General features: G+C 39.8%; 1 protein-coding gene across 6 annotated transcripts in view; it reads left to right on the top strand.

Annotated features, from left to right (window-relative positions):
- Nucleotides 1–13,725, top strand: part of LOC111269967 (protein spinster homolog 3) — a 38,205-nt gene that overhangs the window by 15,420 nt on the left and 9,060 nt on the right. For all 6 annotated transcript variants that reach the window (XR_002686031.2, XR_002686032.2, XR_002686026.2 and 3 more), the window contains 5 exons: nucleotides 6,486–6,685; nucleotides 8,226–8,581; nucleotides 9,020–9,148; nucleotides 9,466–9,826; nucleotides 10,796–10,964. Coding sequence is in view for 3 of the 6 variants with exons in the window: in XM_086972311.1 (XP_086828437.1) it covers nucleotides 6,486–6,685; nucleotides 8,226–8,581; nucleotides 9,020–9,148; nucleotides 9,466–9,826; nucleotides 10,796–10,964 (1,215 nt within the window). In the remaining 3 variants the exon portion in view is untranslated. The remainder of the gene's footprint in view (nucleotides 1–6,485; nucleotides 6,686–8,225; nucleotides 8,582–9,019; nucleotides 9,149–9,465; nucleotides 9,827–10,795; nucleotides 10,965–13,725) is intronic.

The following is a 13,725-nucleotide window of genomic DNA, read 5'->3' on the forward strand; positions in this document are numbered from 1 at the left end:
CGCAGCGACGAAGTTTTCCTTTGTTAGGGGGTACACGGGAACTGGCGGATATAGGCCGGACCAACGAGCCCATTTGTGCTGACGGATACGCTGCAATCCACAGCAATGTGATGACATGACCTCTGTCACGCCATATACGGTATCGAAGCTGCGAGTCAATGGAGAAATGCTTGCCTATGGTGCTCAGATTTCCGGTTTGTTATGTTTGCTCATAGACGAATCTGCGCTCACTATCGGTAGGATACCCGTATGAGTTAAAAAACCATTTTTTTTCAAGTCAACCTAAATTTACGCTAGTGTAAAAAGGCGCAGGGTAAAATTTTCTCCGGTATGTATCGTTCCTAGGACACATTCAGAAAATTGCTTAATTTGTTTTGTGTATCATCTTCGTAATGTTTACCTTTCTCATAGAGTAAAATAACCTCGGTAATGGAACGTAACTTAATTTAATCAGAATATTTGAATACGTATCGCGTGCTGCCGGAGGTCTTTTGAAGCCTTCAGGAATTTGATTCTTGCATCTCACGTTGCGTTCCCAAATCGAGAAGAGTCTTGCTTAGGGCTAACTCAGCAACGAAGAAATCCTACTCTTTGTCATAACTGCCTACAGAAGACTTGAGGTTACGTTACTCGAATAAGCAGAAGCATGGTCAATGGCGTGGTAAACGAGTTCGCTCTTAAGTTCCCCAGCTATACAAACACGCAGCCCCCGTTCGAATCCATCTGGCCTGTTGCTAAATCACAAAATGGGCTTATAATTCTGCTATAATAATAAAATGGGCTTACCCATTCTGCTTATAATGATACCGTTGAAGGCTCGACGACAAATACGGTTACGTACGCAGGATTTTGAATAGATTCTAGACGGCCGGTGACATGATTACACTATGAAAACACGAAGATGACCTGAAGAAAGGCTGCACTTACATAATCTTTTATGTTTACATATATAACTAAACTACTGGACTCGATTTTTGAGATTGTCGACTTACACAGTAGCTGCATGATCTTAGGGAGGCCCTACGTGAAGAAGATAAATAAACTACTGTGCTTACACTGGGTAAAGATTGAAATTAGCGTAGCTTTCTACTTGTTATTAGCTTTAATTTCCTTTTAAAGGCTCAAAGCTCGTCTGTAAAAATTGTTCTTGTTGATCGAACAAAATCGCAGCTTGATTTACCCATCTCAAAAACTTTTCGGTAAGTCGAGATGGGCAGAGAACCTCCAATTTTGACATCGCCTTCAGGTGGAATGGTTGTATCCTAGCCTGATTTCCGATATTGCGGGTCCTCTACAGTTCAGCAATAGCATCTGCTACCGCTGTCTCCTCTGCAGTTCCATCATTTAGCTTTTCCGTATCACGTCGGTGAATGGCACGAGCAGCGGTACTCATGGCCCAAGATTCTTACAACTCTTTATATTATTCACTGATGACGTCATCGCACCGTACGAAGTTTGGAGCCACTGAAGTTTCGTATGCCCGCAGAAGCGGCTGGCCTATCCTATTCTTCCTCTGTTTCTCTTCCTTACAACCTGGACAAGGATAGCGCTAGAACAGTAAACGGGGCAATCATCAGCCACCGGGCCACCTTCCGCAACTACATTGTATCCTTCTACTTCTGCCGTTACGCACTTCGTTGACTTTCTGTAGTAGGCGCAGTCCAGAGGAATAAAGGGGCCTCACATAGCTATTGCTAATACTTTAGTTGGGGTATGGCTGCAACTACGAGTACCCTTGATGAAAGCGTGGACTGGCCTGCATGAACCCTGGGTTTCCTTATGCTATCCTGTTTATGGCCTGTCGGCCCTTGTTTTTTCTTCAGCCGATGGATGGATTCATCGTCGCATTGTACAGGTTTACTGCATCGACAAAGAATAGAGAAGTAGGATGAGGGAACTGTATGGCATAAAATGGCCTCAACTAGCGTCGCGTGTCAACCGAAAGAGTGAGAGAGTCGAGAAGTAAGGAAAATGGGACAGACTCAACGCAGCTTAATGAACGCAGATATCGAGCATGCCGTAGTATGTACTGCATGCATTGCAATGTTCCGTGCATGGACAGGAATCGACGTTGATAGTTGACTATATGAAATACATTAATAATCACGCACGATGTATGGCGCAGTGGTTAGGCCAAGATAGAACTGATCAGAGTAGCGGTTGGGTTGTATACTTGTTATTTGTAGTGCTAATAGTTATTATCTAATGATAACTAGAGGCATGTGTGTTTACATAAAGTGCATCCTATATCACTAACTTGTCTCACCGGAGCTAAGAAAGATTGACTTGGAAAGTTACGACGATGTTTATTGGCATGTCGTAAGGGAATATCAATATATGTCGATAGTCAACGCCATGCCACTACCATAGGTTTTTATTTTTGATCATATAGCGATCCTTCGAGTTACATATCCGGTAGGTGGATTTCTCACAAGCCACAGCCATGATCCAGTGGTCTTTCAAGCCGGGAGGAACTTTTTCCTCAAATGGACGGACGGTCATGGGCGTCTGGTTGCTGGCTAGCCAGCCCAGTCATAGATAGCCGATTAGCGTTTTAAGCACCATAAGCATCTCATAAGCAGCTGTCATGCTCGTATGGTGTCTCTTCATCAATAAAAAACATTCCGTGATTTTTTTTATGTTAACGTACGAGTCGAGAGAGCTTTTCTTACTACATAGTTAGCTTTTGTTGCTGAAGGCATTCGGACGACTGCTCTAATTCCTGTTACTGGCACGTGCTTAAGCGATAGCCTCTTAGCACGCAGTAAAGTCAGTCAAATATTGTCAACATACTATCTCGGTTACGTATTTCGCACCAATTGATTCACTGGTTCAGCTGAAGGCCAGCTTTCAAATGGCCTTTGTTTCCATGGAAGAAGGCTTAGAAATATATTCTCGTTTTTATTTTATATCGTATTTTAAACAGCGTTTCTAATTTATAATTTGAAACACATTGACTTCTTTTTTTAATAGACAGCTGCATGCGTAAGGCCTTCGTATATTTTTGGCGGACCAGGTTCTAAGTCGGCAAAATGGTAAAGATCAATTGCTAATTTTCAGCCTTGTATTTCTACGATATATTATATAATGTATTGTATATCAATATTTTATCCAGTGTCTACCGAGCGTTATATACAGCTTTAGCCATGTGGCTTTTATCATAATGAATGTATGCAAGATGCCAAGCACAAGCTTTAATACTACAGGAAAGCTATAAGGATTCCTCTTTGAAAGTAAAAATTCATTTTCAAGGAGTGATCGAGGCACCTACACATACGGTGACTATGCACCGAGGTCGTACATATTCTCCGTGACAATATTGGCGGCAAATGGCGTCCCGTTTTCGCACGTATAAATGTTATTACTCAATATAGTTTCAGTTCATTTAAGATATATTTGATTTCTGCTTCAGTGGATAGAAGAGTTTTAAAATGTATTATATACAAATCTAAGGTAATTGTTTCCTTCATATGTTGGCTGGTCAATTTATTCAGAAAAACATATCATGCAACGCCAGTATAAGCTTTTTTAGAAGGGTAATATCAGAACCCTTAAAATGGCAGAACATTGCTAGATATAGCAAGTACCGGCTCTATAAGACTCTGCGTTGGTTCCGGCTGCATAAATACGTATATTCATTACTTTTATTGTCAACCTTGTAGTATGCGGGCACCATAATCGCATGGTCATCGAAAATTCTACGCAATTATCGTTGACGTTCTCTTACCCCGATACGATGTTACAAACTACAATTAACATGTACAATTCAGACGAAATCAATAGTCGCTCATTTCGATATTTGGTAGGTTTACTTGATTTGATCGGAACGTTTTTTTAATAGAATTTCTCCATAACGAAATTGCGAAGTAAGTAGAACAAGTATGATTTGTGCAGTTTCGTTATTATTCGAAGTATGTTTTTTCGAAATAATTCTGCGTCAAAACAGCCAGGTTTCGATGTTACGAAGAAAATCTTCGACAATCTTTTCTATAAGACACTATAAAATAATAGTTAAAACGCCTAAAAATAAATTTATAAAAAATCCCGATTGCAAGTACTCCTGAATGCTGGTTAGTGTACGTATGAAAAAATAACAAACAATATTCGCTAGCTGTTGGTACAGATTGGTTCTGGGCTTTGAGAATGAAGTAGCAAACAGCAAGCTGTGAGAGGGACGACCCCAACTTGGTTTAAATGTTCTACCAAGCCGATTCTTATACGGTACCTAAATTTTCACTCTGTTTCCAAGAGCCGGAGGTGTGCGACTTCAAATAAGCGGTTTTCATAGGAATTAACGTGGGCTCGAGGCACGGATGGCTTTAATCAGCGACCAGCGTTGCGCGCCAGTGGCCAAGTATGTAGCTGAGGCTATATAAATAAATGTATGAACGGACGAAAGATCGCTGTATACCAATGCTTTTGTCTTAAAGAGATGTTCAGTGGCCACGTCATTAAAAATTTGATGGCGTGGATACGCCTATTCTCGAGGCTACGTTAAAAATATCTTTCGGTAAAGACATTATCTCGTTGACTGATTGATTCATTCGATATTATGTGCTTTCATAGAGACGTACAAAACGATAACGCATAAGTAAAATGACGTTTGCTTGGACATATTTGCAAACAGTCATAATAACGAATCGCGCTTTGCTGTCATTCGTAGTCGGGCCAGCGGCGACCGCTACACGGCAAGGTCCGAGTAATAATACGAAAAAGTTTTATGAAATTAACTATGTATATATATACGAAATTTTATTTGAAACTCCTTTACTTCTCGCCACTTAATAAATTTCTTTCAAATCTTACTTACCAAAATAAGCACTTTTAATTATAACATGTCATACACATTATACACAATCTTCATCTACTTTTTTCAAATTATGATGCACATACGCAGATTCCATCGATTTATATAGACGTTCGCAGAAAATTATTTTTATCTAGCATTCATAATTCAGTTCAGGCCTGAGCAGAACCATATCATCATGTATTACTTAAAGCAGTAAACAACGTTAGGCACAGTGTTATCTATCGACGCCTATTCTCATTTAATGTCAGAAAAAAAACTGCTACGATAGACGGTTGAGTGGTACAAACGTGTAATTGCCTCTCTACAGCTTTATAAAGATTTTTTTTCTGCAGCTCTTGCTTATTTTCGTGTTTAGTCCTAGGTAGCTCTGCTCTTCTTGGCCCTCAGATACCTTCGTTTAACTATTTGCTACCATAAAGCCGTCCCAAATGCCACATTGGTTTACAGCTGGTCAGTGGGTCAGCTAGGCGACAAGAGAATGGTGACAACGCTGAGAAGTGGAAAAAAGCCCGCTACCGATGGGGATCGGTACCCACCAAAAGAAGACAGATCTTTCCGCTGTTTAGCCGGCTGATTATTGTCGTCGGCGTGTATCGCCATGCGGCCTTGTCAATGGTCGAAAAGGCGGTGTGTCACGTGACAAAACTATGTGCAGACAGCCCCTCTAGCAAACGGAGGCTTCCATCTGTCCATAACACTGCAGTGGGCAGGTACAACCAAGCACGTTAACTTATGAAAATCGTTGAGAAATGTATAGCGACAATAGTCGACACGATGGTATCGGTTCCGCATGTCATTGTTTGAAAAAGTTTACTATGTTTTTATATATGGTATGGATTGATTGAGTGCGGTATTAAGACTAATGATGTAATCGTGGGACATAAGGTTAGCAGCTTCTTAGCCTGTTATATTGGTTAAGCATGGGTTATAAGTGTAAATATTTTATTCCTCTAAATGAAGGACAGGTAAAATTCTGCGGATTTTTGCGACTTAGTTTGTCTGATGATTTTGAGTCCATTGAAGTTTTGGACTCAAATCATTAAAATATGGGATACATTACTCCTATGAGATTTATCTAAAGGTTGCCTAAAACTGTTAATACTGATTATCTTCTTCGGTCTTCTGCAATCTGTTAATCGCTTGTTAGCACGACAATCGCGACATACATGGTTAATACACATGGCTAACCATAATTAAGCATCTTAGTACATAATCCTTGGATTTCCATTACCAAAAGAGAAGGTTCGTAGCCATGTCATTGTCACAGACTCCCAATGGCCGTTTGGTCAATGTCTTCCGACTTCCAGAGATAGCCAAAAGGCCAAAGGAAGCTAAGGATGTTCACCTTTTTCATTTAAAATCTAGGTCTAGGGTAATAGTCATTATTATGATTAACTTTAACTACAAGGTTACGGTAAAGTCAGATCGTGATCCGTAATGTTACGACGTTGGAAGTGCAGTAAATAAGCTAAACAAATGGAGAAGACAAATCGTTGTGTATAGTTACATATGTGCATCGATCGATTGATCAAGTTAAGAAATATATCTTCTGTGTGTACTATAATGAAATTACTCTCCTTTAAATTTATCAGTAGAATATCAGGTCTTCGCCTTTCAGCCATGTTTCATCGTTTGTGTTGTTTTTCATCCTTTTTTGTGAAACTTCTTTTTTCAGCCGTCTTATCGAAGGTAAAAAACCAGTATGGTCTCGATGACAAGAAAAGTGGATTCTTGCAAACAGCTTTCGTCATATCATACATGATCTTTGCCCCAGTATTTGGTTATTTGGGAGATCGATACTCGAGGAAAGTTTTGATGGCAGGAGGCGTTATCTTCTGGAGTATAACTACACTTCTAGGCTCATTGCCTCCGGAGGTATTCTATAGTAGATTAAATGAATTAGTCTTGCATACTTTACTAGTTATGAGTTTGTTTTGAAGTCATCCCGTATAGTAACCTTAAAGTAACTTTTAAAGAACAATTCTTATAAAAATTGTGCTTTATTATTTTTATAATGACTCTTCAGAGTTGATTAAAAAGAACAACTTGATAATATGTTTATTTATATTTAAAGAAATATATATATGTATCGTATGAACCACCAGCTCGAAATTTAAAATTATTCAAATTTTAAGGGCTAATTACTTTTCAATTTTAAGCCCTACTACATGTCGATTAACGAGGTTTCCTAGAAGCACGTAACGTTCTACTTTCATAATACTTTAAAAGATACACCGCTCGCACACTTTAAAGGTCTGTCACCAAAACATTTTATGTTTTGGTTCAAACAATGTCTATGAAGTCGGCGCTTGATACAGTTCCCGGAGACGAAATTTTAGTAAAACCTATAGAATATGCCGCATTTAGTTGGAACAATACGATAGAAAAAATCTGCTAGCATGGATTATGGAGTGGCCCAGCTGGAATCGATCGGGTAATCAATTAGTATTGCATGAGGTTATAATCTGAGCCTTTGCTGTTCTTTTTCGTGTTTAATGACCTACCACTCTGTGTTCGAGATCCGCTGGGACAGATAGAAACGCCGCTGTAAGCAGGAGATCTTGTCGTCTTTTGACGCGGATTAGGCTAAACTGTTGAACTAAATGGATAAGGCAGAAGCCGCGTCATCAGTGTTGTTTTCTACAAACTCCACATTAGGCAAAAAGATTTTTAAGCGCGTGATTTGAAGCGCCGTAGTCTTGCTCAAAAGTGACCAAACTTCGCAGACCATATTCACAGACGGAATGTAGCGTTGTGATCGTCAGGAGTGTAGTAATATGTACAACTTTAAGACTCTACATGTGCATGGCGTTATTCGAAGTAAAAGTGGTCCCAATTGCTTCTTACGGAATTAGACTTGTTTGAGAGCACCTTTCACTAAACCAGGTCGAAAATTTTAAGCGAGTCAGACCTTCGTTTTAGAGGCACGCCATGGGTACATGTACCTTCTATATGATACATCCCTATTTGTGGCGACGTGGATTTAAATTTCATATTATCCCTGTCCACTTGGAGCTCATTAGCAAGGGAAAGAAAGATAGCGAAGGTCGATCCTGACTTTTGGCCTGGAAAGGGCTGCACAGAACGATCCACCATGCAGTTGCACGTTTTCCAGTACATAGGTTTCATCACATATCACGTGCGACGGTAAGTTTCCTTTTGCTTGGGACTACCTGCACCTGCTCAGGATACGGTGCAATATACCCCAGGTGCTATATAACGTCATGTGCTGTAATAGTTATTCGATGGCCAGGTTCTTCGATCGGGCAAAACGATCTTAAAATCGAAAATTTTCGTAGCTTATTAATAGCAATCCCAAACAGGAATAAAAGGAATTAATGCATTAACATATTAAATTTATTGTTCACCTTTGTGTTTCTTTCTGGCACATTTTTACGCGACTCTTTCTTGACAGAACTTTTTCTTGTTTCTTGCGTTGCGCGGTTTGGTTGGCATCGGCGAGGCCTCGTACTCAACTATTGCTCCAACAATTATTGGCGATATGTTCCCCGAAGATAAGCGAACTATTGCCTTGGGGATTTTCTATTACGCTATTCCAATCGGGTCCGGTCTGGGTTACATGGTAGGCTCGTATATCGCGATATGGTCGGGTAAATGGTACTGGGCTTTAAGGATAACGCCGATTCTCGGAACAACAGCGACGCTGCTGATCTTATTCGTTCTACGCGAGCCGCCTCGAGGTGAAGCTGATGGGGGAGTGCACATTTCGACCACATCTATTATCGAAGACGTTAAAGACTTGGCCGGCAAGTAAGTATAAAAAAACAAGTGTCGATTTACCCTAAAGTTGAAATATAGCCACATTGGGCTCTCCATAGTTATTGCTGTCTGTTGGGATCGAGTGACAACAGCCACATGAAACACACGTATATATACCATCTATGGGGTCAACCATCCAAAGGGCTATTCTATCAGGGGTCGCCTAAGCATGTATGAATTAGTATAATTTTTAAGTTTCTGCATTATGTAAATTACTAAGGCAGCACAAAGATAGTTCACTTTTATGTGTACGTCGTTATAGTAATTTTTGTCCTGTCCTATAAAATGGTAGCTGTGATAGAGAAAAATAATGTACGATCCAGCTCATCGACAAGCAATACAGACAGAAATAATTTAATTTAGTACTCTTATATTGAGATGTAAAATTGATAAAAATTGACCCTAAGAGATTCGTCTGTGTGTTTTTAGCATGTCTTATATCTGGTCAACACTGGGCTTTACTGCTGCCACATTTGCTCTTGGTGCAATGTCTTGGTGGGCTCCGGACTTCATAGAGCGGGCAGAGAGAATCCGAACGGACGACGTCGATCTTGGAAGGTGAGTGCAACGCAAATGTTAAAGCCGGTCGAATCACTGCTATGCTTCTTACAGTATTTTTTTCGTTCCATTGCACTTTGAGCCACCACTCCTAGGCTGTATATTGTATTAGCAAAGATTAGCTATTTCGAAAGCTGAAAAATGGCGGAATTCATATTTTGGGCCAAAGAATGAGTTACCATATGTAGCCCACCTATTGCTGTTCGTGTATTAAATATTGTTCTCGTATAGACCTAGCGTATAGCAGCTTGTCATTGCTCAGTGTTCTCATCTTTACTTATGCCTATTACATTAGCATTTATGATCATTATTTTCAGAATTAGTTTTATTTTCGGAACGATCACGTGCGTCGGTGGAGCTACCGGAATTACGTTGGCAGTCTATTTATCGAAGGCGCTTCGTGAACGTTTTAATCGCATCGACCCGGTCATCTGTGCCGCTGGCCTAATATGTGGGGTGCCGTTAATTATGAGCGCTGTATTGTTAGAGAATACGGCACCTCTGGCTACGTGGTTTCTCTTCTTTATTGGCCTAACGTTATTATCGCTGAATTGGTCCGTTGTGCCTGACATGCTTCTATACACAGTGTTGCCAACTCGGAGAGGTACCGCGTCAGCAATACAGATCCTCATCTCACATATGTTCGGAGACGCAGCTAGTCCATATATCGTCGGAGCGGTAAGAGGAAAATGCAATGTGCGGATGTTAACGCGCACATACTTTCAGCTAGATGACCACGACTTATCAGTGGGGCGTAGAAAAGATATACAATCGACTAACTGATTTAAAAAAAAGGCTTTAAGTAAGTATTTTTTATGTCGTAGAAAACGTATAGAAGACATATTATTGGTACATAGCAAGCCTATTGTTGTCGAATATGGCCCGTATGAAGCTAAAGGAACCCGCGTATACGCTGATAAGCATACTTATATTCCAATACCGTCAGTTGCATCGTAGATCCTACAATTAGGTGTCCAGGGATGATGCTACTGTGTAGTGATTGGTAAATCGTTTTAATAAAAAGCTTTTAAGAGCTATAGCTCTAGGCGCTTACTCACAAAGCAGTCACTGAGGACTGTTTCTCTTCTTAGGATGGTTATTCGATCATAAAACATTTCAGTTTTATCAATGTGTCTCTTACAAAGATACGGTTATGCATGGGCGTGTTTTTTTTTTTAACAAAGAACAGCTTTTTGGTCATTCACGTGATAGTTTATCATCAACGGTAGTGCGGTTTCTCGTTTTTAGCTGCAAAGAGTTGTAAACGACAAGAAAAGGGGACCCCGTTCAATTGCTCTCAGCACGACTTTCACGTGGGTCTGTCCCACTTTTCCAAATATACATTTATCCTGTTGGACTACGGTCGCATAACACCTGACATTTCTGTGGGCGTACTTCCTATACAAACGAGAAACATTATTACATGTAGACTTCTTATATGTTACGCTTCCCCTATTCGATTCTTTCCAGTAGACAACAACTGTACAAGAATTAAACTTGTATTAAGCAAAATTAGATCTATTGATTTTCTTATATCTGCAATAGTAATCATTACCATACTTTGCCAACTTAATCATATATATCGTTGGTATAATGGTATTTGTTGATCTGCTTTGTCGGGTATGTTGGTGATCATTTAACTTACAGATATCAGACGCAAGGAGTACAGATATGACGAATCATGAGGAATACTTTATCGCTTTACGAAACGCCATGCTGCTACCTTGTGTGATCCTCGCCGTTGGTGGCTGCGTGTTCATTTTCAACATCTTTACGATTCTCCGCGATAAAAAACGCTGTCAGAGGCAGTTGCAAGGTAACGTAGTTCCTAACTGAGAACGCCAAAGACACCAGCACGGCTTTCCCCATCATCCGCACCACGATGCCATATACGCAATATAGAAAATCCGTCAACCGAACAGGCGAAGCTGGATCTAACATTATGACTATGAAAATAAACTCCCCACTAAAATCATCCAGATTTTGGCGTGCCTTTCGCTAATTAATCAAACGATCTCGGAAAATGAACGCTGGCTAAACATTTTCGATAGATTGAAAAACAGCTCAGATTTGCTTGTGGCACCATCGTGTTCATGGTACTATTTTAACGAAGCTGCTGCATTCAATACTTTGTCTACCTGATCAAAAGGCGTGTTTATAACAGCAGCAAGTTGAGCTGGTCGTAGCGGTCAAAATAATATCACCTGCTCGTGGGACTGGAATGACGCGATCAAACTCAGCGTAAAATCGCTAAAGGTGTTAAAGCCTCTAGTATTTTTGAACAAGGGGTCACTGTCAACAATCGTATCTGTGGGTAGGTGTCAAGGTATCAAGCGGTTAACATATATACTTTCGGTGTTTTTTCTAGAATGTCCTCCTCTGAATCGTATTTTTGTACACTAGATAAATTAAACACTGTTATCTATAGTAACTGCCGGTTGCTTTTTACGCCTACTTATATAACTCGTTTACTAATTAAATCTATGTGTGCTTACCATAGGCTGCCTATGTGAATATAATAGTATGCCGAGCTGCTAACACAGCGCTAGCCATTAGATAACCAGAGTGTCAGACTCTCGTACTAACAACATATGGAACTTCTGCAGGAACGCCTAGTTGTAGTAAATCGTCGCAAAATAATAACGTTTAATATAATAGTGGTTTGAAATAACGATAACAATGGAGCTTTTTTTTCAAAACCACGATAATATTTTATTCCCTGTCATATAGAATTCTGGCCTGAGCCGACAGCAAAAAACAGGTCAACAAAAAACATGGCCACTATACATGCGCTGGGTAGTCGCTTTAGAGTTTGAGACGGACATTCTGAGTACGTTTCCAGCATTTGTTCTCAGCAGTGATTCCATTGATGAAACGATTGGAGCTCTACCATCCATATATAGGTGACGGTCGCACTTGTGCGTGTCAATACTAATAAGTGTTTGAAAAAAGATACATCAAACTAAGTACTTTTCCCAACGGCAGAATTCACGATCGTTTCGGTTGTTTCACATCTATCCTAAAATTGTGTTGCCCAAAGCACTGCATTACTCCTGCTACCGCGCCTGTGATTTCATTATCACACAAAATTTTAGGGGGCTTCAACCGTAAGCTATATACACCCCTTTAAAGGAACAAGGCAGACACATTTGCATACGCGTAAACTGGAGGAACACCATTTCAACAGGCTAAGCTGTGTACATATAGATTGCTACATTTGCTGTTAAACCCAATACAGATATATTTGATAGATGTGAGTGTCCAAGGCGACAGAACCTTGCAGATGTATCGGCAGCTGTGAATTTATGAATGGTTTTCTGTTGGCGAACAGTCCTATTTAGTTTATGAAAAAAAAAAAAAAAACGGAAAGAACGAGGCCGATTTCCCAGTACGTTTAAGTCCAGCTAGTTGTCAAGCGAGTTATGGGTGTCGTATGATAAATCCTCATTTCATTTTTGTCCTGACAGATTTTATGATATCACTCTATGATTTAAACATTTGTGGTTAACTGCGCAAAACCTTTTTAAAGCTATCTGTGAGTTTTGTTTCTGTTTGAGGTCTTTTCGAAATAGAAGAATATTTCCGCAGTAGGTAAACTAACCAATCGCTATGAGTATGTAATTAGAAGGTTATGAGAATGAAACATACTATTTCCTACAGAGTTACGTTTCAATTTGGGGTAATGCGAATCTTGTACACATCGAACCTAATCATAATCTATACGAATTATAAAAAAATTTAAAAAGAACTGGTTTATATTTACCCTGCAAGGGATTGCCGCGTATCGGATTTTAGGAACTAAATTCCGACGTTTGCCTGGAGAGCAGTACTGGACAAGTAAACACATAACAAAATTGAATCACATAGTTATTATCTGTATCGTAGGGGAGTCATCTGTTGTCTACTATACGATAGTTCTGTTATTTTTACCAAGCTAACACTTTACTCTGTAAGGTGTCCGAAGCATTACGCTTATAGATATTGTAGTGGGATCGATGTGTCAATGGGTATTATTGCGGGGACGAGACAAAACCCATCATACGTGTGCATATTGCTGGAGTCGATTCAGTGTTGCCGTTAGCGTTGCAAGTGCAATTTTTTTTGCGAGCCCAATGTAAAACGAAAAAACAGTATAACTATGTGTCTTCACCTTCGTTTGACACGGTGAGCACTAATTTGACATGTTTCTAGAAAACTGAATTGATCAACAAACAGACTAATTTTCACTTCATTTTATTGTGTTCCATCCATTGTATTTTTTTTGCCGACTTATATATTTTTAAATGTTCTATTAACAATTCAAAAAGGAACATAATTCAATGACACTTGTTGCATATGTAGGTTTGCATGTAGCATGGGAGTATTTATTATGCGTGCGAGCAGTTGCGTCTTTTGTGTCGTCGTCATAGTTAATTTTACTGTTTATTTACATGTGGGTTGGCATGGTGTTGTTGCACGGTCGCCTCTTTATACGTTTGTTCGAAAGAGAGCTATAGTGGCCCAGCTGATTTCCGAGAAGATGTTCAACAGTGTCGCATGCAGTGGGTAGCGATCATAATGCAATATATATAGTTTTT

The sequence above is a fragment of the Varroa jacobsoni genome, unplaced genomic scaffold (assembly GCF_002532875.2).
Source record: "Varroa jacobsoni isolate VJ856 unplaced genomic scaffold, vjacob_1.0 scaffold_1428, whole genome shotgun sequence".
In the NCBI taxonomy this organism is placed as follows: Eukaryota; Metazoa; Arthropoda; class Arachnida; order Mesostigmata; family Varroidae; genus Varroa; species Varroa jacobsoni.